This window comes from Aulonocara sp. 'chitande type north' Nkhata Bay, linkage group LG20, assembly GCF_057382095.1.
Source record: "Aulonocara sp. 'chitande type north' Nkhata Bay isolate Kocher_YH1m ecotype deep benthic linkage group LG20, A_spYH_male_GT1.1, whole genome shotgun sequence".
NCBI lineage: Eukaryota > Metazoa > Chordata > Actinopteri > Cichliformes > Cichlidae > Aulonocara > Aulonocara sp. 'chitande type north' Nkhata Bay.
The window spans coordinates 14,125,319-14,152,971 of record NC_141363.1 but is presented as its reverse complement, the minus strand read 5'-3'; the positions used below and the strand labels follow the sequence as shown (position 1 = coordinate 14,152,971).

The window sequence follows — 27,653 nt, the reverse complement described above, 5'->3', positions numbered from 1 at the left end:
TCCACCTCAAAGCCAAATCTCTTTTTTTAGAAATTCTGCCACAGTATTAGTTTTGTTTAAAGTGTGTTTCTTTAACTTTAGGTAGAATAGGCTATTTCATAAATTTTTAGTATGCTTTATCCAGTGTATATGAAATAACTAAATTAGAACCATGCCATGTAACCATTCTGTTGTAACTATGAAATATTTTGTCTTTGAAGAAACTACTAACAAATTTCTTATTGCATTTTTATCAAACAGCTGACATTGCCCTAGCAATAAATTTGGGAGCACTGATGAGAAATTATTGTATATCATAAAAATTTTAATCAAATGAAGCAGAGGCAGTGGGACCAGTTCACAAAATTTGTTATATTCTCTTTGAGAACAGTTTAGACAATATTTTTCTGAAAAGTCTGTGTAACTTAGAATGACACCGTTATCATCCAACAAATCTGTTATGAATATAATATTTTTGTTCAAACCAGTCACTCTTGAAAATTGATTTTTGATTAAGTGTTATTACCCTATTATTCCATAAGGTTGAATTATAGGGAGAAGTTGTGGGTAAATCTCATTTTCCCAAAAATGCAACGTCTGTTTTGGAAAGTTTGATATCTTTATGGGGATTTTATTTGCCGCAAAATCACATTTCAAAATAAAGTCTAATCCTGTATACTATTTTATTAAACAAGAATCATGGGATGTGGAGCTAAGTAGAGTCTGGCTGTGACAGACAAGATTTTAACCATTTAATTCTAAGGGTGCCAACCATAAATTCCAATTCTGGAGTTTTGATACCACCTTTATTGTATCCCTTCACAAGCTGAGATCTTTCTATGTAATGGGTTTTATTCCTCCACAAAAATTCGAACACATTTCTATTTATGGTTTTCATGGTATTTATCGTTTTTTTTATTTTTTATATTGTTTACGTGGCGCAAAAAAGGTTGGGGACTGCTGTACTAGCAGGTTGCTGAGTAGAAATCCTTGTAGTGTTTTGAAATATACCACTTTTTCCATCAGTTTCCTTGTCAGGAAACAACTTCCTGTTCAGCAGAAATGCCTCTGGTTTCAGTGGTGTGTGTGAGAGCGTTTCAGTAGTGTGTGTGAGAGCGTTTCAGTTGTGTGCGTGAGAGCGTTTCAGTAGTGTGCGTGAGAGCGTTTCAGTAGTGTGTGTGAGAGCGTTTCAGTTGTGTGTGTGAGAGCGTTTCAGTAGTGTGTGTGAGAGCGTTTCAGTAGTGTGTGTGAGAGCGTTTCAGTTGTGTGTGTGAGAGCGTTTCAGTAGTGTGTGTGAGAGCGTTTCAGTTGTGTGTGTGAGAGCGTTTCAGTTGTGTGTGTGAGAGCGTTTCAGTTGTGTGTGTGAGAGCTAAAATTTCAGTTGTGTGTGTGAGAGCGTTTCAGTAGTGTGTGTGAGAGCGTTTCAGTGGTGTGTGTGAGAGCTAAAATTTCAGTAGTGTGTGTGAGAGCGTTTCAGTAGTGTGTGTGAGAGCGTTTCAGTGGTGTGTGTGAGAGCTAAAATTTCAGTAGTGTGTGTGAGAGCGTTTCAGTAGTGTGTGTGAGAGCGTTTCAGTTGTGTGTGTGAGAGCTAAAATTTCAGTAGTGTGTGTGAGAGCTAAAATTTCAGTAGTGTGTGTGAGAGCTAAAATTTCAGTAGTGTGTGTGAGAGCGTTTCAGTAGTGTGTGTGAGAGCGTTTCAGTAGTGTGTGTGAGAGCGTTTCAGTAGTGTGTGTGAGAGCGTTTCAGTTGTGTGTGTGAGAGCGTTTCAGTAATAATGTCCCTTACGGCACCTCATAGAAATAAACCTGTTCAGATCACACAGTGGACTGTTTACATGGCAGGATTAAACTCTCCAGGGGTCTGCTGGTCAGCTGGTGGTGCTAAATCCAGTTACAGCATGAGCACCCAACCCATGATAACACTTTAGAAAGGGTACAAACACTGTATCTAACATATGCATTTAGCAATCATATCAAAGATCCAACTGATACCCACCTAAGACCAAAGTCTCAAACTGTTTACATTTACATGTGAGTACTTGTGATTTTTATTTTGTGTTCTTCCATATGGAAGAAACTTGTCATACAAAGGAAGTATTTATCTATCTCCCGGCCAGTGGTTCTTCGGCGAGAATGCCAGCTCTTTTGAGGGTATTGCCTGTGATCAAAGAAGCACACATTTTACCCATTTCAGTTTTGGCAGATTGCTAGCGTTACCAGAGGAAATAAATCAATTTGATTAATTAAGTCCATCTGGGGCTTACATAATATGCATATGTGTAGGTGTTTGTGAGTTTGAATGGAGCAGCCGAAACCAATTAGTATGTGGGGCAAAGAAAAGAACCTCTGTAGGCTTCATGTGACTGTTGCAATGAGTAACTGCTCTGAGCTCTGCATTTCCTCAAATACTAGCAGCACTACAGTTCTTGCAGTACAATTTCCAGCAAAATTTTGCTTGAAAAATATCTTGGGACCTGCAGTTAATCACAAACTCCAGTAACTTCTAGCTCATGAAGATACCAGGGCTTCCTGACATTTTTAACAAGCTGTCTATTGATATGAGCAAAGATGTAATCTACATGAGGAAACAGTCTTTACAGGGTGCAGTGTACAGACTTTGTCCTTCATCTCCTTGTTTTTTCTTCTTTCATTACAGGAATTCTCTCTGACTCAGGTATGTGTCAACTGAGAGAGGCTGAAACTCTGGTAAATGAGCCATGGTCCATTCAATTAGCAGGGAAAGAATGTTTAAACTCAAACTGTGATCCCGGTCAGCCTCACGTTAGGTATTTACTGTATCCAGCAGCAGTGGTAGGAAACAGAATACCTTTCAATGAACAGATTCTCGTGTTTCAGAGCAAAAAACTACTAATAACAGGCCCGATTCCACTCAAGTGTCCCATTAAGTCAATAATGTGAAAGTGAAGCAGCTAAATGGAATTGAATAATCATTCATGACATCATTTATAATTACACTTCACTGCTTTGGTGCTGTTGTGGCAATAATTGTAGTAACAGCAGCATCAGTAGTTGCAGCAGTAAAAACACTACAACAACTTTCATGCTGATAGATGTAGCCTGGTAGTAGAATTAGTAAGTATAAGCAAAAGCAGTAATAGCAGCACCGGTAGTTGTATTTGTGAAAACAGCCATAAGAACAGTAATCCCAGTTGTCCCAATCTGGGGGTGTTCTTTGATGGCAGCTTCTTCCAGCTCAGGGCACTTGCAAAGCTTAAGAATGTTTTGTCGCCTGCTGCAGGAAAGTAATTCATGCATTTATTACACCAGGCTTGACTACTGGATTAGTCTGTATTTAGGTATCAGCCAGGCTCTGCTCTCTCGTCATCACCTTGTTCAGAATGCTGCAGCCCGACTCTTGACAGGCACACGCAAACATGACCATATTACCCCAGTGTTGGCTCATTTACATTGGCTTCCAGTACATTCTAGAATTGATTTTAAGATTTTATTTCTTGCTTTTAAGTCTCTAAATGGATTAGCTCTCTCTTACCTCTCTGATCTTTTAGCTAAACATACTCCAAACAGAACTCTAAGGTCAGCTGATAACGTTCTTCTGATCGTTCCTAGAAGCAGACTAAAACACAGAGGAGACTGGGCCTTTGCAATTGTTGCGCCTAAACCTCAGAACAGTTTGCCTCTTCAAATGAGGACCTCTCCAACACTCAGCATTTTTAAAACCCGCCTGAAGATGCATCTTTACTTGCTAGCTTTTAATTGTGACGGAGTTGTTTAGCTTCTTGTCTTATCTTCTATTTGTGTGTTTGTTTATTTATTATTTACTTTTTCTCTTTGTACAGCACTTTGGTCAACCTGTGTTGTTTGCTTATGAATAAATAGATTGATTGGTTGATTGATTCATTGATTGGTCCCTGTGCTGCTGTACCATTTGAAGTAACAAAGGCAATAATAGCAGTGTTAGCAGTAGAAATACAGCAAAGACAAAGGTGTAGCATTAGCATCGCCAAGGAGTATTGAACCTGTATCCTCTCTATGGCCAGTGAGGAAAACTTCTCTGATAAATCTGCATTTATACAGAAGTCTATCAGCAAACAAGCTGACCACTCACTATCATCTCAGTCAACTTTTTTTTTATGGCTTTATGATCTAAATTGACCACTCCAACCTCATCTTTACCATTGGCTACCATTACTGGAGGCTGTAACATTAGTAATGACATTAGCAATGAAAGCCTTCTTCTTATACGGGCTATCTGCTTCCATCTCATCCTGTTCCTAGCATCCTCTTCTATCTCACCAACCCTCTGTAGTCATAATATTAGTAATGAGAATAGCAGTCTAGCGATGGTACGAGGCATAGTTCAGGTAGTAGCAATCATAATTATACTAGTTCCAATATTAGTAGTCATAGTAGCTTAAAAGCAGTGCTAGTTGTCACACTAGTAACAGCAGCAGTAATAATGGTTCAGATCAGTTCTATTCAGTTGTGTTTATGTCGCACCAAATCACAACAGTAAAAACTCTACAACAGCAACAACAACAATAATAATAATAATAATAATAATAAATATGACAAACATATGATATTTATATGATGTCAGCCTAACTTTAATAATTGTACTGCACTGTATTGTTTCTAATGATTTCCTGCACTGAGACTGTAGATGCAAATTAGCTCCATGGCAAACTCTAATTCAACAGTTGTGTTGCACCTGGTGCCTAGGAAACAAACTAGAACATTTAACTAAACAATAACAATTTTGTACTAGAACAAAATAGCAGTGCCACGAGTGTCAGTAGCAGTTTCAGCAGCAGCAGTGGCACTGGAAGTGCTCAACGGGAGTCATGCACACAACGAACCTCCTCAGTGTGGCATTGTGTGTGTGTTTTTATACATCATAATAGCCAGTGACTGTGCTGCATGCAAGTACACACTGAAACACTTCTAATGTTTACAAGCAGGCTGAAAGTGGATCATTTATCCAAACACTGAACGGTAATCTAACCTACGCAGGCAAATCAAATTAGGCTGTAGCTAGTAAAGTTCCTTCAGCCCTGCGGAGGTGTTTATATGAGGTCTGCTCAGCTGGAGTGAAAGCAAAACTTCTCTTACTGATGTCATTAGGCAGCATGTAAACACGCTCTCTTGCCTGCTCAATAGCTCCCTCATTCACTCAGTCACTTGGCCACTTATCCAGACATGGTCATCTGTAAAAAGCGAAAATCTCAGCTTGCTTTCTAGGCAGCAGCTGCTGATGCTTTTCCCTTCAGGAAAATTGGGCTGTTACTTTTTAGCAGCTTTAATACCCTAATTTATGATTTATCATGTGTCAGCCTCAAACACAGTCTCTATGGTAATGTCGTGTAAAAGCTATTTATTTCTACACAATAAGTGATACAGGAAAGAAAATACATGCAGCTCTGACTGAGAATATTATAGACACTTCTTGTTGCAGGGTTTCAGTGAACACACATGGCACACTCCCTGGAAGGGCAATGGAAATATTACCAGTTGCCAAATGCAAATGAAGCACATCAACACAATGTTGAAAATGACTTGCGCCTTCAATAGCCTCAAGAGCAGTTGCTAAGATATGAAAGTGATTTTATGATCGAGCCTCATTGGCACACGTTCTCTCTTTCCTTTACTCACACTTTCTTTCCACTGACGCCAAGCACTAGGGCCGGCCTCCCGTCATCGAAGGCCAATTACCGTGCGCCGAGCAGACGAGCCTTCGTGAGCCCTGATTTCACTGGTATAACATGCCGAACTTCGATCACGTGACGGTTAAACGAACCAACGACTACTCTAGAGAGAGAGAGAGAGAGGGAGAGAGATCTTGTGAGAGCTGTATGAGAGAGAGAGTGTGCGAAGACAGTGCGGTGGAGTTCTATTGCCATTACGCACTATTACGCACGGACTTCCAGGAGAGAAGCGCTCAGCTTTAAAGGAGCGGGGTTTGGATTGCTTGCATATACAGGTGAGTGTGTTGGCGATTTGCTAAAAGATACTTGTTTATATGTGACTGTGTGTCTTCTGTTGATCCGTGTTGTGTGCAGTGAAGCGTGGCTCTGATGAAAGACATGCATGCACGCAAAGCTGTTACCGGATGATACGTAGAAATATTTAGCGAATTGGCGCAGTATTACAAAAAAAGAAAAAAAAGTAATCCCGTGCCTGTGATCGGAGGAGCTGTCAGCCTGCAGCGTTAAACATGCCGTGAATTCCGAAGTAACCTCCACACCTAACTAAGCACGCAGCATGGTTAAGAGCAGGAGAGCACCATACTGTCAAAATTCTTGTTTGATGTTTAATGGCTGCAGGGTTACTCTAGGGCAGATCGTTTAGACGTGGCCAAACCTATCTCTTCCAAACCCCTTTTTCTCCCCCCTCCCATAAGGTATCACGTAGAAGCAGCAGCTGCAGAACACCAGACCCTCAATGTCATATGATGTTACCTTGTTTTGGCCTGAGATCATACATTAGATAAAAGTTCGTGTGTGTGTGTGTGTGTGTGTGTGTGTGTGCATAACAAAAACATTTTTTTGTTTTATTTTTTTTCTTAGGATCTCTGCACTTGAAAACTTTTTTAAATTTTTTTTTATTCTTTTACAGAAGAGGGCGCACTATCATTTTGTCTCTAGTCCCGTTTTCATGCAGCCTTTTGAGGTTTCAAAGGGGGATTTCAGAGTTGCGTTTAATCATCATAAGCCACTCACTGCATGTAAGTGGATTTGTGTCTAGTGTGGTTTTTTTTTTTTTTTTTTTATCCACGTAAATGTAGATGTGGTGCATTGTTTTTCTGGCATAAAAATAGGCACTAAATCCCTCACTCTTCCTGCAGTGGCACCGATTGACTCCAAAACTGCAGAAAGCTTTTGGGCTCTAGCTTTACATTACACAGGAAATCATTCCTGCCCGTGGCCATCTCCCTATACAACTCATCCACTTAACACACTGTATACTGCAATAGCTACACCCTTTTGCACACGCTCTTCCTCTTATTCAGCTATTTATCAATAAGTGACTTATATGTATATAAGTCATGTATATATTATATATATTGTGTCTATTTCTTACTTAGTGCATTGTCTGTCTTGTTAATGTTTATACTGGAGCACTGTAACCAAAATAATTTCCCCTAGGGATCAATAAAGTATTCTGATTCTGATTTAATGTCGAATATCTGCCGTATTGAAAATCTTATTGATACAAAATTTCAATTGGTGTCCTCTTTGAGACAAAACCTCTGCAAAGGACCACAGGTAGAAAAACACATTTAATGACCATATGGCTTTAATGTTAGAAGAAACCGGAAACCCAAACTCCACATGGTCAACTTGAAGTCTGAACCAGCAGCTGCAGCATCCACGCTCCCGCACACATGCACAGTCTTTAAATTCCACTTCTTTCACACATGATTGACTTTCCTTTTGAAGTGCCATCAGCTGCAAACCTCTTGAACAGGCAGCAGGTAGAAACCACAAAGAATAGGAGATCATTCTCAGTCTGTTAGTGCTGGTTTACTTATTTGTTATTTTTTCTTGTTAAAAAATTAACCTCATAGACAGCATTGCTGTGTTTGTGTCACGCTGGAACTTTTTAGGATTAACCATCACCCAGGAACACAAGCCTGTTAAAAGTTCCATTTCATTAAAATTGAACACAGTCTGAGCAGCTGCCACTAGATGAGGATTGTGGAGAATCTCTTTCAATTTCATACCTAATAAACGTAATCATTTGTGTTTTGTAGGAACAAGAAACACGCTTGAACGTTCACAACAGCCCGATCTTCAGAGCAGAGAGAAGCAAAGCCAGCTGCCATTCATCCGCACAGGAATGGTTGATCACTTACCATTTGGTGAGGAGACCTTCCTGTATTACACCGGCTCCCCAAAGTCTGACTATAGCTGCCTCTATTGCCACACTAATGGTGGCATCATGGTGACTGACGCGTGTACCTACCACCACCACCACCACCTGTACCAAGGAGTGACTCTCTCCTCCTCTCCTCGGCTCTCTGAGGACGACCTCAGTGACTCCTCCAGCCCTCGTTCGTCCCTCTGCTCCAGTCCCGAGTCCTCGTCCCCAGTGTCACGACATGTCCTAAGCTCCAGCTACAAAAGCAGGAGCAGCAGGAGCAGTGGGAGCTGCAGCTCCTCGGGAGGAGAGAGTCAAGACAGCCTGCTAGACCTCCTGCTGTCTCAGGCCTCCCACACCACCTCATTAAGTTCTAACACCAGCAACAGCAGCAACACTCTTTCATCCTCTCTGTGCCTGTCCTCTCCACCTTCCTCCACATCTTCTTCTCCTACTGTTCCCATTTTACCTACGGGGCTGGCTTGGGAGCAACAGCTGAGTGTTCTGCAGCAGCAGGCCAAAGAGGATTCTTACGAGTTCCCAGTCTTCCTCGATGAGTTGCAGGATCCTGCGGCATTCCTGTTTCAGCCCACTCTAGAGGAGATTGAGGAGTTCCTAGAGGAAAACATGGTTGTGGCAGTAGAAAAAGAAGAGGAAAGGTGCGATGAGATGATGTCCCCAACATCAGAGGATGTAGATGCAGAAAATTCAAGGACATTAGCAGGAGAACTAGTGTCACAGAACTCGGATCAAACTGTGCCTGTGGCTCATTCTCCATTCTCCTCCCACACAGAGACCAAACATGCACCATGTGCATCAGACATGGACAGCTCATCATCATCGGTAGATGCTAGCTGTGTAACTAGCTCTGCCACCAGCTATGCAGAAGGGATCAAACAGGAGGAGTCTGGATCACTGCCTTCCTCATCCGAAAGTTCCAGCTCTGCTTCTCATGTGCCTGTCATCCTACAAATCCAGCCTATACAGATCAAACAAGAACCAAACTCCAGCGCCATTTCAGAATCTGACACACAGAATCCTGAGAAATCCCAGTCCCAACAAACCCTGGCCCCAACTGACATCAAAATAGCTCAGCTCCTGGTTAACATTCAGGGGCAGACTTTTGCCTTAGTGCCTCAGCTGCTTTCTTCAGCTAACGTCGCGAGCTCAAGCAAAGCCGGGATCACCACTTCGTCCAAATTTGTCCGGATCGCGCCGGTGCCCATCGCAGCTAAACCCACAGGGCTTGTGGAAGGTGGGTTAGGTGGCAGTTCGGCTACAGGGGTGCTTTCTGGAGGTCAGAGGTACCAGAAGAATGCAGTCGCAGACCTTATTAAGATGCACAAGTGCTCTTTTCCTGGCTGTAATAAGATGTACTCCAAGAGCAGCCACCTTAAAGCCCATCTGAGGAGGCATACGGGGGAGAAGCCATTTGCCTGCACATGGCCTGGCTGTGGATGGAGGTGAGTGGGACCAAATGTTTTTATAGTAAAGCTGGTATGACTTCAAATGAAGTGAAGAGCAAGCCAGCTTCACATGACACACATTCAATTGCTTTAGCCTCTTATAACATCCACCAGGTAACCAGCAACCCACCTAGGGTTAAGAGTAGGGAGTGAGTTAGGTCATGCCCCCCCCCCTTTAAAGAATTTTCATCTATTTGGATCACCCAAATGGAAAAGAAATCATGTAATGTCAAAATGAATGTATTAAAGTTCATTTGTAAAATTTCCTATTTAGCATGTGGTTAACCAGTTACATGGTGGATACTAAGAGGTTTAATGTTGCATATAAATCCGTATCTACACTACAGAGATTACAATAACCAGGATTATCGACTTCCACTCTATAGGATACTTGAATACTGTGTACAGACTTTAATGAGGTACCACAGTGCTACACATTAATGTGTCATGTAATGAAGAATACTCTACTGTCAGGTTAATACTGATAAGAAGTGATACTCTAGGAAATGTAATCCATCGAGTGCAGCAGCATTAAGCTGTCTTATTGTCCTTTTTGACTTCTGAAATATGCTAGAAGGGTTTTTTTGCTTCTTGGAGGAAGAGCAAATTGTTCCACATCCTTTATCTGTCTTTGAGGCATCTTTGATGTCCCCACGTCATCTGAAAGAACCAAAGATATCATTTTACAAGAGAGTGAAAACTTTAACAAGGGTATAAATGTATGTTAAATGCACAGAGAGAGGATTCAGGAACCTCTGTTTGATTAGTTTATGGATGGGAGTGAACGGAGGAATGGGTCATTGTCAGGGAAGCTGCACTCAAGGCTTTTTTAGAAGGTTACAATTTGTTCTTTTCTACATGTTGGTTGTATCCCGGCTATCTGTGTGTTTTTCTACCGTGGTAAAATTGCAGATTAGATAGAGTGCCTTTTGAAGCTGTCTGCATGCAGACTTTGTCCCCTGTTAGTTATTCCATTTGTTTGCTCACTGTCTGCAACCACTTTACTCCTGTTCTCGCAGCAGAGCATTAGTGCAGAATCAAGTTTAAAGTTATCAGTGTAGGATACAAGGTAAAAGTCTAATTTGCTGCAAACTGAGTAGCTTTTCCATGTTTAAATCATGGACTAGATTTGAATAAGAAATCCTTACTTGAACTCTTTGATCTTTGGTGCAGTGGTCATTTATTTCAGTCGTTGCCCAAGAGTGTGCATATAGAGCCTTATAGACAAAGGCCAGCCTACATTAGGGCAAGCATTGGTAACATTAAAATAACTCTGCTAAGGATTTGAAGTAAAGGGTAGATTTAAATTTAGGTTAAAGTTAGAGTGAAAAGGTTAATGTGTTTTTGTCATGGAGTGATATGTTGGATATGGTGGTCCAGCTCAGCAGTTGTCCGGTGCAGAGTTACACCTGCAATCAGCACACACTGTGAGGAGGCCGTGCTACAACTATAACCATTAAAAAAACATGTCAGACATTTTTTAACAACATTATGGATGGACAAACATCCAGGTATTTCTATATCAAGTTATTGTGATCTGTCACTTGTTATGTATGTAATGATCTCTTTTTTGGAGTCTAAGACATACTTTTTCCATGTTTTCCATGCTATAGGCACTTGTCCTTTGGTAACCTGTATCATTCCATCAAGCTTGCTGATGAAGGACAGATGAGATGAGTGATACGACTCTCATGTCTTGGCTTTATAGGGAGGTTTTAAGGCATCCAGGGGAAACTTGATGAGGTCACTGGACCCGAGCACTCACTGGAAAGCAACAGTTACAGCTTGTGGATGTTAGTTTTCTGCTTTTTCCTCAGACCAAACAGATGAGATCAAAAGCACTTTTATTAGTAATCTTGAAAAGGTGCACTTGGCTAGCTCTGCCCTCCTTTTCAAATTTTAATGCTAAGCTAAGCTAACTTCTGATCTGAAGCCCAAAATGAATTTGTATCGAGCTTTGTTTTGCTGCATTGCTGTGTTATTGTTATCAGTGGCAGACATATGGACGTAATGCATAATGAGGCTCTCATGTGAGGATTGTGTTGAGAATCTGGGCTGGAACCCAAAGTTTGCTGTAAAAACACTCCAGCGTGTGCGTGCTCGGCATCTGTCATCAGGGCTGTGGCTTGTTGTCTTTGTCAGCTGATGCATTCATCATTACAACAAAACAATGTTGGGTGGTGACGGGGCTGTCACAGTCAAACTTAGCCTCAGATTTGGACACTTAGAGCTCAAAAGAGAGACACTTGCAGATCACTTGAAACTGGGGATACCAACGTGTTAGTTTTGTAGTTCAAGTAATCGGTTATTTAGTTACTCTTTACAATAATCAATGTGATGCTGTTAAAAATTTCTTCACATTTTTGCTCCTTGTGACTAAAAAGAAAATCTCAGGAATGTTTCCAATCATACTGTTGATTCAGTGAGCGTGATCAGGTGCTAAGACAGCTGAGTGCATGTTAAAGTAGGACATGCAAGCTAAGCACTCACCACGACTATGCTAGTGGCAGTGAGGTCCACCGAAGAGGAGAAAGATGCAGGTGCTACAGCTCAGAAACCAGCTAGGTGTTAGATGGAGTTCTTATTTCAGGGAAATTAATGAGCTTGTTATGTGGTGGAGAAAACTCTGCTGATACTTATTTAAACTTTAGATCTTTTTGTTTGGATTACGAGTGTATTTTGACAGAGTGTGGCAACATTAGCCATGTTTTTCGATTGGTCAGGTGTAATGGTGCACTCGCTTTCATTTATGACTGGATTTAATCTGTATTGTCAGGAAATGCAAACACTGAGTACTACATGTTTCTTTAAGTGATCCTAAATGTTCTTTCAAAACTTCATCTCCAACGTCTTTACGTGACAGCAGCAGCAATTTACTATATTATAAAGTTACCTCTTCCACACTCCTCTCCCTCTGAGTCAGGAAATGGACGTGAAGTAAGAAGTCAGGCTCCCTGTACCCTCTGTAACCTTAGAGTAGATCCATGTGTTGGCTCCTCTGAAGTAGACAGGAGAGGTATTTCATTGGCTGGATTCCCACAGATAACTCAGTCAACATTATATTCCTTCCTTTGCCAAACGGTTTTCCTTTTTAAAGCTTTTTGGAATTTTTTTCCCCTCTTGTGACCATCTGGTCACATGTAAACACTTAAATTAGCACATACATACAAGCAACACACGCACACACACCCATACACGCACACAAACATGGAGCATTTTCATCTCCGGCCTGCACTGAGGCTCTCATGTGAGGATTGTGTTGAGAATCTGGGCTGGAACCCAAAGTTTGCTGTAAAAACACTCCAGCGTGTGCGTGCTCGGCATCTGTCATCAGGGCTGTGGCTTGTTGTCTTTGTCAGCTGATGCATTCATCATTACAACAAAACAATGTTGGGTGGTGACGGGGCTGTCACAGTCAAACTTAGCCTCAGATTTGGACACTTAGAGCTCAAAAGAGAGACAAAGGGAAAGGAAGAGAGGGTGCTTAGTTTATGATCCATCACTCACGAAGGGTTGTTGATCTGGCGGGGACCACAGTGGATGGAAAGTTGCTGCTATTCAGCTAGATAAAAAGATAATATCTATTTTGCAAAAATCCTTCAGAAGAGTTTCATGGCCTTTGTGTTGGTTAACATGTAGTAGGCATACCTATACCTATATATATGCCAGCATCTGTGTTACTGTTTGTTACCGCCACACCTTTTAGGCTGTTTTCTTTGAATGCTGCTTTGGCGGAAGATCTAAGTTCAGGGACAAGTTAGAACAAGACCTGCGTGTGTTTCCCACAGGGCCCACGCTGTTATGTATACTATGTGTTGTGCAGCTCCACGCCAAGCTGCCCCAAGGACTTGAGGCACAAAAGCCACAAACGTCAGTGAAAAGCACAAACTCAGAAAATTGCCCCTAATCCCAACCTGTAGCACTTATGAACTCGCTGAACTCACTGAGCTTGAGGACACTCTCTCTCTCTGTCCACAATCTGTGACATGTAAGCTGAGAAAAAGTGACATTGCTAAAATTGTAGACAAAGAACTATAGCAAGAATGGGCATGAGGTGGCGAGAGAGAGAAGGTGGGGTGACAAAAGAGAACAGGCGTTACGCCAAAGAACATACATGTGAGGAGAGTGAGGTTGAGTAATTGCATAACTCCTGCATGAATGTTCTCTTGAAAGATCTTTCTGGCTACAGTACATTATGCTATAGTTCTTATAGGCTCAGCCCAAATTTAGTCGTAGAGTACACATGTATGGGTTCTACCATGCCCAAGCTTGTAGCTGATATAGTAATGCTTTAGGGTTTAATGCTTGCATTCACATCATCCAGCAATTACCAAGAGTGTAGTCGCATAAAGAAGAGAACGTAAAGACATGGATCAGTATTTATTTCTGTTTACTTGACATGTTCTTGAGGTAGGGAGAACTAGGTTAAAAAAATCCCACTAATCCCTTCAACACAAAGGTAAAAGACTTCAGTAGACAGTCTATCACAAAATTAATGTTATTCAAGGCTCCAATAAGCCATAACTGTCTGTTAACAAAACTGAATGACTGTGTGAAATGTAAAGAGGTACATGAGGGTGTCAAATGAAAAGAAACCTGTCATAGAAGTTTCCATTGGCTCGTTATCCAAACTACAACTCTTTCCTTATTTTGCTCTGCTGTGTCTTCTACTGTAGTTGTGCAACAAACAGATGAGCTTGTTAGCTTTATAAAATGGCATTTTATAACTGCATTCAGGGCTACAAAGAGATGAGCAAATCATCCCTAGCTGTAGTATATACTGTAGTAAACATTGTGTTTGTGTAAGAGAGCTAGAAAGACACCTTTCATTTGCCTCTTTTCTGTCGCTCAGTTAACTTTTCAAACAGCCTGCAACAAAAAGTGTTTTTCACACATTTGGAGAGCTTTGCAACTTGATATCAGTAACTGCGTTTTGTTTTACCTAAAGGTCCTTTGTAACATGGTTAGACAATAACTGGTGAATGTCATAACTTTTAGTGTCAGCCCCATGTGCTGCCCCCAACAGACCATAAAGCAAATAGTTATATGGTGCGGTTTTACTGAATACAGTCACAAAAAAGAAAGTACACCCCAGTATTCACTAGCGTGCACAAACACCTTTAACAGCAATGTATGATAATGTGTGACTTCATCATTATTATTGTTACTGTGGGGGAATCTGGTCTGACTCTTCGTTGCTTCAGTCCATTGAGGTTTGCAGGCGTTCGTTCATGCACAGCTCTCTTAAGGTCAGCATGTCAGTCATGTTGAGATCCACACATGACTGGGCCATTGTAGCACCTTGATTCTTTTCCTTTACAACAAAAGGATCATTGTCCTGATCCATGATCCAGTTTAGGCCAAGCTTTAGCTGTCAGACTGATGGCCTTACATTTGACTCTGGAATACTAGAAGTCCAAACCTCCGGCTCGGCAGTTGGTATGAGCTGTGTTTGCTGAAATGTTGTTTTTCTAGTTGTTTGGTTGCATTTTTTGCATTTTTTTCCAGACACGGTGATGTGCATTATGGCCTGACATCTCCACTGTGGTTTCATCTGTGCAAAGGGTATTGTTTCAAAAGTCTTGTGGTTTACTCAAATGCAGCTTTATAGAGAAAAGGCTTTCTCCTGGCAACCTTTCCAATTGTAGTGTCATGAAGTTTAACATTAAACATGCTAACCAAGGCCTGTAAAGTCTGAGCTGTAGCTTTTAGGCTTTTTGCAGGTACTCTGAGCACTGGATGATCTGACCTTGCAGTGAATTTGCTGGGAAGTCCATTCCTGGGAAGATTGGCACCTGTCCTGAATGTTTTCACTTGTGACCAGTCTTTCTCTTTTTAGAGTGGTAGGATTCAGATTGTTTGGAAAATGGCCACAAATGGCCAACACTTTCTAGATTCACTGGCAGCAACAGATGCTTTTTTAAAGATCATTGCAGACAGGTTAGCTAAAACATTTCTCGCTATTGTGTCACCTTGGCACCTGCCTCCTACTTACCATCTTAAAGTCTCTGAAAGCTGTAAGGGTGTACTTGGCAAATATTCTACCTGCTCAGGACAAACATGTTAGCATTGCCACCTTTGAGCATATTGGCTCATTGTGTCTCACATAATAGCTATTATGGCTGCAGACTCTTTTGTTACACTGGGGACTGATTATCTGTACTTTCTGGAGTATTATATGAGATTATGTGGGACTTGCAATAGAGAAAGAGCTCCATATCAACAACATGAGTCGTCTTGTTTTGTTTTAAGATTCTTGCTGTCTCAGATGCCACTGCTTAGCTTTGTAAGCTCTGTCATTTACCTTCTTTTTATGACTGGCCTATTAAAATGATGAATAGGCCAGTTGTGTAATACATGTCTACAGTGGAAATGGTTTGAAATAACTGTGAGTGACATCTTTACATCTCTGAATTATCGCCTTCATGTCTACAGCCTGCCTCTGCTCCTGGAAATGTGCTAGAAAATCAATCTGTGTTGCAGATTGTTCAAATCTTAACAGCTTTACTAATATATACGGAACCAAATCAAGGTATAAAGGCACTGCTCTGTCATCCACTTAACCCTTCACTGACTTGATACCCAAGCTGGCCGAAGCCCATAGAAACCACAGCGGAGCAGGCCAGGAATAGACTGGGTTTGGATTTACAGTGCTCATGTGTTAAGCTAAATATGGGATGGCTCTTTAACTTCAAGTCGCAGGGCAATACTCACATCTATCAGATTACCCTGAAATAAAAAAGGCTGGCATGGCTTTTATATCATTTGGCAGCTTAAAGCGTGACTACATTAGTTTGTTTTTAGTTTGTTTTTAATATATATATATATATATAACAATAGCTGTGTACAAACGGATCACATTACTGATAGTAATAATAAAATGGAACATTTGGAAGCACTAATGGGAAATTATTATAGCCAAATGTTTTTAATGTACAGTAAAATTTGATTAATTTGTTAACCACATGCTGGGGTTCCTTCCAACAGGTTTTCTCGATCGGACGAGCTATCCCGACACCGCCGCTCCCACTCAGGAGTGAAACCATACCAGTGTATAGTCTGTGAGAAGAAGTTTGCTCGCAGTGATCACCTGTCGAAACACCTCAAAGTCCACCGCTTTCCACGAAGCAGCAGGACAGGACGCTCTGCAAATGGACCCCTTTGACCCTGCTCTGGCAGCCTGACAGATATGAGGGAAGGGGAGGGAATGTGACGAAAGACAGAGGAGGGTGGTGGGGTGATAGTCCAGATGCCCTTTAAAGGAGTTTGCGCCGGACTCCTTTTTGCCCAAGTGTGTTTATGTTCAAATACGTGTGCGTGACGTACACTCATGGTACTGTGATAATTTATTGGGTGACGAGGAAAAGACTGTAACGAACTAAAACAGAAAACTGTTACTTGACAAAGCACCCTCACAGGTGGAATAAGCTTCTTGTATATTACAACTTTATTCTCAGATATTTTAGCTAACCTAATTTGGAGAAAGATCTGCTATTTTTTACATGTTGGGGTGTGTGTTATTGCTATGTTCAATCAAAAGCCTTATATCAATAAAAGGTATAACACTGGTGGGTTGGCTACTATTTAAAACTAGGGATGCTATAGCGACTAATTTGCTAGTTGTTTAAACAAAAAAAAAAAGGAATCAGATTAGCTGACTTGTCTAAAAGGTAGAAAACAATGAAAACTTAATGGACGAGGATAAACATTGGCTGTATCTAAGAGCTATGTGAAACTTTCAATCGCGTTCCTCCGTGATCAGATTGCATTTTAAATGTCTCTGACATGTGTGGAATTCTGAGCTGTATGTAATGTTGCACACAGATACAATGATTAGTTTGCCATTAGCTTGCATGCTAGCACAGGTGACATACAACCATTCATTTTCTGCGTCAAAATACTGCTGAACCAAGCTGGTTAGTGGTAATCTGGTTACTTTCCATCTTGCTACCAGGTGTACCAGTCTGTGTAACTGACTAATATTTCTGGTGCTGACTAGCAATAGCAGTAGGATTTAAACATCTAGTTGACTAGTCACATGCATCCCTGTTTAAAACCTCCACTTTTTATACTCTTCCTGGAGCCAAATGTTTTGAAAAGTAATACTAGCAAAAACTTACTGCTTAATGGCTTGAATTTCATTTGTTGCATAGCAACAAGGGCTTACTGGGCATACTATTAGGAAGTAATGGGGACTATTAAGGTCTTGGTTTAATTCTTTCTCAGTAGATAAAAAGATACACCAACATTCCATTAGCTTTGAATAAGTCTCTTTGTTGCCTTAGAGTCTGTTTCGACCTCAAACACAAGAACAAAGCTCAAGTTGATGTTGAATTACTGCTCACCAACAAATATCATGTAATTTGCACTGATACACATGACATTTTTGGTTGTCTGCCCATACTGAGAATTCTGAGAATTTTGTGTTATCTTAATGCGGTCTGACTCTTTTTGATTCATCTTGTCAAAAAATTACTTATCGTAATAATTGTAAATTTAATGGCCTTTATTGGATCAAAGCTGATGACCCTAAAGCCAAGCTTTAAAACGCTGTCTTTGTTCATCTCATGAAATGTCACAACTTCTGTTTAATGATTTTGTTATACCATATCAGTTATTACTTAATGTGACTTTCTTTACTTTATGTCACTGCTGTCATATGATACAAGATGGTAAATCTGCTGGCATCAATGTGAATCTTTTGTCTTGCCCCAGATTTTTTGAACATCTGAAATTAAATGAAATCGTTACCTGTCAAATTGAGTTTGTCTATTTGGTAGCCAGTTATTAAGGCTAGCACCAAGGACACCAAAGTAAAAAGATTAAAGATAAGCTATGTTGTTTTTGCTAAAGAACTGGCCAATGCTGTCACATGTTGCAATGACAGGATCACAGTACATATGAAAATTATAAGTACCTTCAATCGTTTATCATAGTGCATAGCGTAAATGATGTACAATTACAAAACAGTAACTAGCATTATAAAATGTTAGCTAACATCAGCTAGTGTTAGCTAACTTGTATTAGCTAATAGTGACCAACTGCAACAGAGGCAAAATACCCAAGTACGTATTGCATTTTTAAAATCAGTGCTTTATCACTGAAGACTTAATTTGTAAGAGAATAAATTGTTAATTAATTAATGTATGAAATATTTTGGATCTTGCTTAAAGAGGCATCAAATAGATATTGTCCTACTTTTCTCCACAGATTAAAACTTAAAAGAGCTCAGTTAACTTTCCATTGAGAGTGGAAAATTAGTGTCATTGCAACATCAAATGCCACATCTAAAGGGAAATCTTCATGAGTAAGTTTTCTTACTTTGGTTGTGCCCAAACATGAATTTACAGCACATTTTTCAGAATATATACCATTTTCAAAAGCATTCAAGAAACACTATTGCTGGTCTTGAACATATCAATTCTTCTAAAAGAGGTATTGTACTGTAAGGAAGCAGTGACTGTTAAGCTTTTTTTTCATATCTCACTTAACTGAGTAGATTGCTTTAATCTCTTATTCTGAATTTCCTTTGAATTAAACCAAATATCATAGGAGGAGCTCAGAGGAAATTTCTGTGCCATAAAGTTGAGAATTATTTGACAAAATTCACAGATTTGAAACAGATTTAAAATGCGGTTTTAAGAAAGACTTTTGTGGTTTTAGAAATTAATGATTTGCTGAAACCTGCAGTGATTGTCAAACCCTTTGTAGTCTTTGGTTTGCCACCAGTGACGCTATATAAAGGAAGTATGTTAACTCAGTCAGCCATTCCTTCCATGCAATTAGAAGAAACACTTTTCTGAAAGAGTGTCGTACGTGATCCCGTGAATGTATGTAAATACTTTATATTCATCTAAAAGAGAATTGAAATATTCTTCTAGTGATTTCTGTGATTGTGAAAGATTTTTAAAACTGTAAAGAAAGTGTACATAACATGATAATTCAAATATATTGTTTTAAAATTAGTTGACTTAGTGTTTGTGAGGTCTGTACACAACACATACAATATACTTATTACATGTTTCATGATGCATTCTTTGTAAGAAGTCAAAAAAATGCATATCAGCAACAGTTTATTTACATGCACTTGGCTTAACATTGAAAATAAAACAAATTGAAATTACACCTGAGTTGGAAATAAAATTGTCCGTGTGTTATGAAACACTGAAGTCATTTTCAGATGTGTTCTGTACATACCTACAACAAAAAAGCTAAAAATGTTATTTTTTGCTTTTGTTCTACAATGTAAAACATTTACAATAAAAAAAACAAACAAACACGACTTGCTTTTACTGTTTAAACAGCCAATAAGTGTTTCATTAGATTTTTTTAATATATTGCTTTCCTGATGTTTTTGCTGAGAGACTTTCAGTCACATGATACAGTAAAAAATGTCAGATTTGGGCCACATTATTTGGGAATGACAAAATGAATTTATTTCTGACTGCATGTGTGCATTTATTTTAAGTGCTTTTAAGAGTAAAGAGTAAAAAGTGTTGACACTATCAATATCTATAGTTGTTGTTTAGTTATAAGATTGATATAGTCTCTAGCTAAGGTTTGCTTATGCCATCTAATATTAGCTGTAAGTGATTGGCTTTACCAAACCTAGGCTTGCTGACTTGAGTGAGTTAATTAATTAATTAAATGTCACTGTAGTAAATTACTACTACAATGTCAGAATACAGCAAGATAACTACTTCTAATAGATAGAGCATAATAGACCAATTAAGCATGAGTTAGATTTACAAGAGTGTATAAGTAATCATCTTTAAATGCCCCAGGAATCAAACTACCAATTAATATATAATCTGGTCTTCCTCCTAAGCTACAGTTAACCCTGTTAAATATATCTCATACTTAAAAAGGACAAAGTGTTGCATATTAACAGAAATATTCTGTATATATTGGACAGACCTTGAAAACTCAGTCAAACATGTCTGGCTCTGAACAAACGCACAAAACCACATACATCCAAAAATAGCCAGTGCCCTATATTTGTCTCATACTTTCTTGTGCACATTTCTGTACAATGGTTACACTACAGTACTGATGTATAGAACTTAGATCAACTGTTTTGGTTCCGAATCATTGCGCTCTTCAATTTTTTGTTTTACTGACAACAGGTGATTCACATATAAAAACCTGTGCTAATGTGCCCAAAACCAAATGATAGGTACAGACAGTGAGCTAAGTGTTAAATAAGTGTGAAGTATCTAGCAACTACAAAGCTAATAATTTACAGCGTTATGTTTGCCAAAGTCCATATAAATAAGCAATAGATCGTATGTAACAGATGTATGCATTTTATTTTTTATGCAGATGTGATCTTTACATTCTTTAATTGATTAAGGTGCTTAAGATGCATTTTGCATCACTAATGTTTTGACACAAATACATTTGACTGACAGTTTCTGGCTGTTAATCACCATTTCAGCAATGTAAAATTTGACTGCTTTTGACTGGAGTTATTATGTGTGTGAAATGAGATTTTGTCCCGCTGGCCTCACTGGTTAATCAATCAATCAATCAATCAATCAATCAATCAATCAAGGCTTTATTCGCCACGTGCAGGTTGCCCTGCAGTGAAATAGGACCCCCCCGACCTTACACACACAACACAGACATCACATGGGGATACAGGTCGGAGATCGGTAGCGTTACAGAAAACAAACACTGAAATGTACATTACAATGGGAAAGTACAAGAGGAAAAAAAGAGACCTCTCCTCATGCTGGGCTCCTGGGAGGACAGCATGAGAACAGGAAACAAAAAAGCTCCTATGCACAAAAAAGCACATAAATGTCCACAGCACAACATTATGGAACACGTGACAAGCCACAGGTTCGGGTGAGGGGTGAGGAGTAATCCGAAGCAAACACAGCAGCCATCCTGCCCAGCGCTACCATTCCAGCGCGGGCTCAGACCCGCCGTGTTCCCAGGAGGGAACAAGCATCAAAGGCGTTTGGAAAGGGAAGGGGGATGAGTTTGTGCATCAGTGTATATGTATGTGTGTGCGTGTCCAGAGTTCAGCTGAGACAGTGTCCTTCGCCCTGCTAGGCTAAGTAAACAGTCTTCCAGCCAACCCAGGTGGCCTTGCATGAAATGGGAAGGAACAGACTAAACACAGTCGTTATCAGGGTGTTTTTGTTCAGCTCCAGTCTTTGCGACCGCAGCTGGCGCCGAAAGGGTATCCGCATGAAGTGATGGTGCTTTTTACTTTAGTGCGAACAGCTCATATGAATTTCAAAGCAGTTCTAACAGTCCAACACTGGTCTCTCAATCTCCCGTTGGAGAGCCGTAAGCTTCTCCATGATGTTATCAAACTTGCGCTCTGTGATATTGTCATTCTTGTGCTCAAAGAGCCGATTCTGAGAACTCACGACCACAGTGAGCCTCCCCAACATGTCATCCAATTTGCGCTCAGAGATGTTATTCCGAGTGAGCCCTTCTGAGATGTAATCCACATTGCGCTCAGAGGTCTTATTCTGAGTATTCACGGCAGCCGTAAGCCTCTCCAAGATCTTATCCGTGCTGCACTCAATGATCCCATTTTGAGAAACTCATGCCTCGTCCCATCGTTTCAGTCCCAGCGTGCAGCCTTGTGGGGGTTTGAACAGCCAGTTCCGCTTTCTTAATTCTTCGATAAGTCGGGGCCAAGCCAGCTCCGATCAGCAAGAACCCTGTTACCATGGTTCCGAATAGGTAGATATCTTCAGCACTCAGGCTCACCCAAGCCCAAACTTCTCGTTGAGAAAGGGGTGTCAATTGCATTTAGGGACCAGTTGATCAAATCCATAATTCCTCTTTTAGGTTTTAGAGAACAGACTGTGAAAGAGTGTTCCAGGGAAAAGTAATACAAAAAACACGAGACTAGACAAGGACATAAGAGGCTAAGCAGGGAAGCTAAGGGAGAGGAGGAGGAGGAGAGGAGAAAAGTGCAACCGCCTCCGTCAAGAGCAAGAGCAGTTATGGTTATGGTTATCTATATCAAATTAGCAGGCTAATGTCATAATAAAATGTGTTCTGTTTGCACCTTTTTGCTCAGAACATTGTTGAGCTGCTGTGAAGCTCAAATATTATACTCTATTTCCTTTTTTTTTTTTACCTCTGTACACGTCTCTCCCTTACTGTCTGGAAAGTGCGAGACTGCTACAAGTCTTTTTTGTTTTCAAAAGTCAAAATAGAATCCCACATAGCCAGGATAAAATTCACAAACGTTTAATGACATGCCTTAACATCGTTTCAAGTGCTATATAAGGGTAACTTATTCACATATATAGTTTATAGACATGTTTTTTAACCACATGTAGCTCAGAAAGAGAGATCCAAGAAAGAAAAAAAAGAGAAGCTTCCCGGAAAGTTGCGTAAAAAACCTAAAGCTGGGAGACGTGAGGTATGTCAGTTTAAGATTTGTACCACATGGCAAATTTTCATGGAAATTATACCCCCATCCACTGCTGTTATAGCCAGAGCCTTTCCTTTACTCCCTACCACATAACCCCCCCTGTTTTTCACAACACTTTATAGAATAGATGTTTTCTGGCATGTTTGCTGAGTCACTGTGTAAAAGCGGAGATATAGGTGCTAAAAAAAAGGTAGCAAAACAAGCTGTGTCTGTGTCTTGTCTGTTCTAGATATAGATCGCGTTGATTTATGAGCTAGCGCAGTCTCTGAGGCATTCTGGGATGCAGCAGGAGGATTTAATTCAACACATCTGGAGCTGAACTAGACCCTGGCTGCTCGTCTGAGATTTAGCACTGAGGCTCCTTTTTCTGTTGATGGCTCCAACATTTTTCTGAAAGAAGAGAAAAAAATTGAAGGTTAGTTAAGTTACTGCATGTCAGGTATACTGAACCATATACAGCTAAGGCTGATTGCTTTAAAATGTTACTCTGAGCATGTAACTAAAGAAAAAGATGAATACAGTGTATGGTATTAAAACAGCACATACAAGCAGAGTAAAAACACACAGCTGCACTCGATTGTGGACTCTGAGAATTTGGATTTCTTACATTTACTGAATGTAGCTTTCTTCAAGGGTTCCCCATTATTAACTCGTTTTAGACACAAATCACTTCAGAGCTCAGATGAGCAAAGGAAGGAACTTAAACGAGTGAGTTTACAAAGAAAGCGGACCAGGCAGTCAGTGAAGATGACCAAGGCTCATCCCATATGAAATCAATCAAATCTGGAAAATATTTCCACATGATTCCTCTCAGCATAAGCTTTTAGGCGCAATAAATTTACTACAGCTAATTAAGCCATGTCGAATTTGAAAGAATACTAATGAAAATCCATTAATAAAAGAACATTTGCCTAGTTAAAGACCCTCAAATATTCTAAATTATATGAGTCCACATGTGTGAGTTGAAATGTTGTGCTTTGTCATTCTTTTTTTCCCACAGGACTTAGCCACATGAAAATTTCAGGGCTGAAAATCAAATTTAAGCACAATTTCTAAAGAGCAACAGGAATGCAGCCTTGTGGTTGAGTCCCTTTCATAAAACCTTATAGCCCAGATTAACCCTTTGAACCTCAGACCGCCTTTAGGTTTCCATTTCCTTCAATTACAGGCTTATGCATGTCATATATTGTTATTATCCGCACAAGCTGGACTACTTGGAAATTCATATTTTAGTTTTCCAGCTGCTATCAATATGCATGAGATGCTCTGAGTAAAGTCAACAAACGTACAAATAAATTATTCACAGATTGGCTCACTGCATTTTCCATTATGGTACTTTCATTTGTGATTCATGTGTACAGTTAGCACCATATACACAACATGTGTAGTCTCTGAGTTAGCTGAGGGGCACACATTAGCTACTTCCACTCCTGTTTGTGTTGTAGTCATGGAAGTACCAACAAAGTGAAGAAAAACTACATTTGATGTTGCATGATCTGAATGAGTGTCCTCTTTATGGCTGGTGTGGTTTGTTTATTGGGCTGTTCTGGTCCAGTACAGCAGACAATTGGTAGTAGAGGGTTGTCAGCTCATCTAGTGGTCTGGTCTAGTCTATGAGCAAGCTAGTCCATGTACTCAGTCCATTAAATTATTTCCACTTTGCTATCTGTTAGTTTGCATATTCAGCACCCCCATCATCCACTCAGTCATGCACTGCATCCAGTGCCGATCATGCTGACCGACTTGTCCTATGTTTCATTATATGTCACTTTTAATAAATTACATGTGTTTACAGTAAATTTCCTGCAAGGGCACATTCCTCGATCCAGATTATGGAAAAATAACATGACAACAAGAGCTGTGTGCTCTTATTGTCATCACACAGAGCCAACAGTAGAAAAACTGTTTGACTCATAAGGGTTGCTTGTACATAGTTGACCTGATTTTTATAACCTTTGGCCATGTTTAATGAATTGGACATGCATAAACCATTTGAACAATATTTATGTGGTAGCAAATAAAATAATATTGTCTTAAATATGTCAGTCAAATCTACATTGTTGACCTTTTGCAAATTATTACAGCTTAGTTTACAGTGAAACATTTATCACTGGTGTTGGAACTGGTTTGGCGATCATTTGTTTTGGTGACATCTTTGTTACTGGGACACCTTTTGGCATGGGCCATGCGGCAGTGCATTATCGGGCACATCCCAAATAGAAAGAGATTCAAACTAAACCACAGGTAAAGATTAAATAGTGCCTCTGGATGGTTTAAGTCTGCAGTCCACAACCTTTTTTGTGCCACGGGCCGGTTTATGTCTGACCGGCCTTTAAGGTGTCGCGGATAAGTACAAAAAAATAAAACCAGTACCAAAAAAAAAGAAGATTTATTCATAACACAGGGGAAAAGACCCAGGAAAACTGAGTTAACGATAAAAACGATTAAAAAAATAATGATAAAAACCCTGAAAACCATAAATTTCACATCCGAGCTTCAACTTTCACGGCCCGGTACCAAATGGGTCTTTGGCCCGGGGGTTGGGGACCACTGGTTTAAGTGATCAGCTGACTGAACAATGGTTTACACTCATCCTAAAACTGAATATGTGGCTGGTGCATCTGGTTGCTGAATACTCAGCTATCTCTGCTTAGACAGTGTAAAAACCCAACCAGGAGAGCTGACACAACAGCCAATATTTCACTAGCATCCATCATGGCCTGAGACGCACAACTGTAATAACCAACCGTCTGGCAAATGCTGCTGCTAGGTTTCTCACAGGCACCTGAAAAGGAGATCATATTACATCTTTTAGCTTCTCCTCATTGGTTGCCAGTGAGGCTTAGAATTAAAGTGGATCCTCCTGTTTGGTGTTGCTCCTTCTTACATCTCTAATGTCTTACACCCCTACTTGGCTTCCAAGTCAGCTGATCGGACTCTTTTGACTGTGCCCCACTCTAGATTTATACTCAGACGAGATGTGAATTCTCTGTCACCGCCCTCACAGTCTAACTTGAGTTTTCTTTTTTTTAAACTAGACTTAAAATTAGCTTTTATCTGATCTATTCTTTTGTTTACTGTTATCAATTCTGTCTTCTGAACAGCACCTTTGTCATAGTGAGTTGTTTTTAAATGCACTTTATAAATACATTTCAGTTGAATTGAGTTAAATTGTACAAGCTAAGCCAGATTTATGGTCCAGCAGAGGTAGTCCTGCAGTGAGTTCTGTTGCCAGATAGGTTCAGTGTTCCAAGTATGTAGTAAAACCAGTTTTTAAGCCACTCTCGCAAGTGTTTTTGGTCAGTTAGCCAGTTGGATCTAAATACTGATAGTATCAATACAGATGGTGGTACTGGCATCAGATCAGCACTAGCACTATAGTTCCCCTAAGTTCGGTATGTAGCTCACTGAATTGTGTTAAAGAATGCTTCTGGAAATGGTTTTTAGTCTTTATGTTGAATATTACCTCTATTTTATTGACCCAAAGTGCTTTAGAGATCCAGGCACTCCAAAAGCAAAAACCCAAAATACATGGAAAGCTGAAAAGTGTGTTTTGGTGTGTTAGATAATTATTGTGGAATGTGATCACAATACAGTAGTGGTCATCTAAATGTGTTTAAATTGTGAACTCTGCTGTCACTCACTGTTCTATTGTGGCCCACTTGCCAACCAATCAGCAGATGCTTACATCATCCACATGCAGCAATGGGAAGTCAGGATCTTGGAGGACTCAATGGGAGCACGTCTGTGGTCAGTGAAAACTCCTCTCCCAGATCTCTGTCCGACCGTAATTGTGTTTGCAGACAGACACGTTTGCCTGATCATAAATCCTTCGTTAGCTGTAACAGTATCTTGGGATGGAATCATGGCTTTGTATTCTGCCCCCTCGTGGACGGAAATTGATGCTGCATTAATGTCTAATAAATTTTTTACATTTATATTTTTAATAATTGAAGTAAGGATGAAAATGTAATAATAACTTAGCATTGTGTTTAATTTTTTGGTAAGCATCAGTTGATTAAAATAAAGAATATTTTACAGTATAAATGCATTCATCAAAAAAAAGTTTGCCAGCGATTGTGTGTTTGTGTCACACTGTCTCATCATGTTGAGGGAGCTTGTGAAATAGATACTGTACACACATCTGAAGGTCAGAGGCAAGTTACCCCACAGCAAACTACAGCCCATGTGCTGATTTGACATGTGGGATCAGATGATAACTGTTATGCAACTGTGTACGACTCTGCCAAGTTCAGGCCCAGTGTATGGACTAAATAAAACACTAATAAAACAGAGCAGCACGTGTCACATGCATGTTGCAATATCAGTGAAATCTGATTCTCATCAAACTGTACGTGTCTTCATTCATGGCAACAGTGGAGACTCACTTGCAGGTTGCGTTTCTTAGTGTCGTAGTGGATTTATTTAAGAGCCTTTAGAAGTTGTGCTAACTTTCTCTTGATTTCCTGATCACGGTGAATTATTGTGTTTGTGTTGGATCTTTTTGATCATGTAGAACATTCTTTGTGATGCAGCTGTCCAGTTTGGAACAAATTATTTCTCCACGCCCTTACTCCTCATTTCCTTGACAGTAGTATGCTCAAAACTGTAGCTTTGCATGCGATGTTACACATATTTAGTCATGCTGAAGTGCTAGTATGGTGCTATATCAGTCAGTCCAACACTTTGATCCAAACTGAAGCATATCAACAACTTTTGAATGGTTTAATGGAAAGTCATGGTCCAGCCAACTCATTTTTGATGTAAATCCAATAATTATCTAATGGCTCAGTCACAGTAGAGAAAAAAATAGGATAGCAATCAGTGGTTTCTCATTGATTGTGCTGAATTGTTTTGCTGTTGGAGACCGCAAATAGCTGTGTCACCTGACAGCCTCTTTCAATCACAAGGCGGTTGCACAGGTTGCCTGGTGGAAGGCATTCTCTCTCCAAACAGTTGGGG

General features: G+C 40.0%; 1 protein-coding gene across 2 annotated transcripts; it reads left to right on the top strand.

Annotated features, from left to right (window-relative positions):
* The first annotated feature begins 5,714 nt into the window (after positions 1-5,714).
* LOC147305301 (Krueppel-like factor 15) lies at positions 5,715-19,554 on the top strand. 2 transcript variants are annotated; one of them, XM_086277743.1, is made up of 4 exons: positions 5,715-5,937; positions 6,573-6,681; positions 7,711-9,280; positions 16,271-19,554. In XM_086277743.1, exons 3-4 carry the CDS (start codon positions 7,797-7,799, stop codon positions 16,446-16,448), a joined length of 1,662 nt encoding a protein of 553 aa, XP_086133869.1. In that variant the 5' UTR covers positions 5,715-5,937; positions 6,573-6,681; positions 7,711-7,796; the 3' UTR covers positions 16,449-19,554. The 2 variants fall into 2 exon arrangements, with proteins under 2 accessions (XP_086133869.1, XP_086133868.1); XM_086277742.1 differs by lacking the exon at positions 6,573-6,681 and having other exon boundaries at positions 5,718-5,937.
* The last annotated feature ends 8,099 nt before the right edge of the window (positions 19,555-27,653 follow it).

Excerpts from the sequence above, each read along its gene's own strand:
- LOC147305301 (XM_086277743.1), top strand. The coding sequence starts at position 7,797 with ATGGTTGATCACTTACCATTTGGTGAGGAGACCTTCCTGTATTACACC. Across the intron at positions 9,281-16,270 it reads TGGCCTGGCTGTGGATGGAG|GTTTTCTCGATCGGACGAGC; the intron begins GTGAGTGGGACC and ends TCCTTCCAACAG.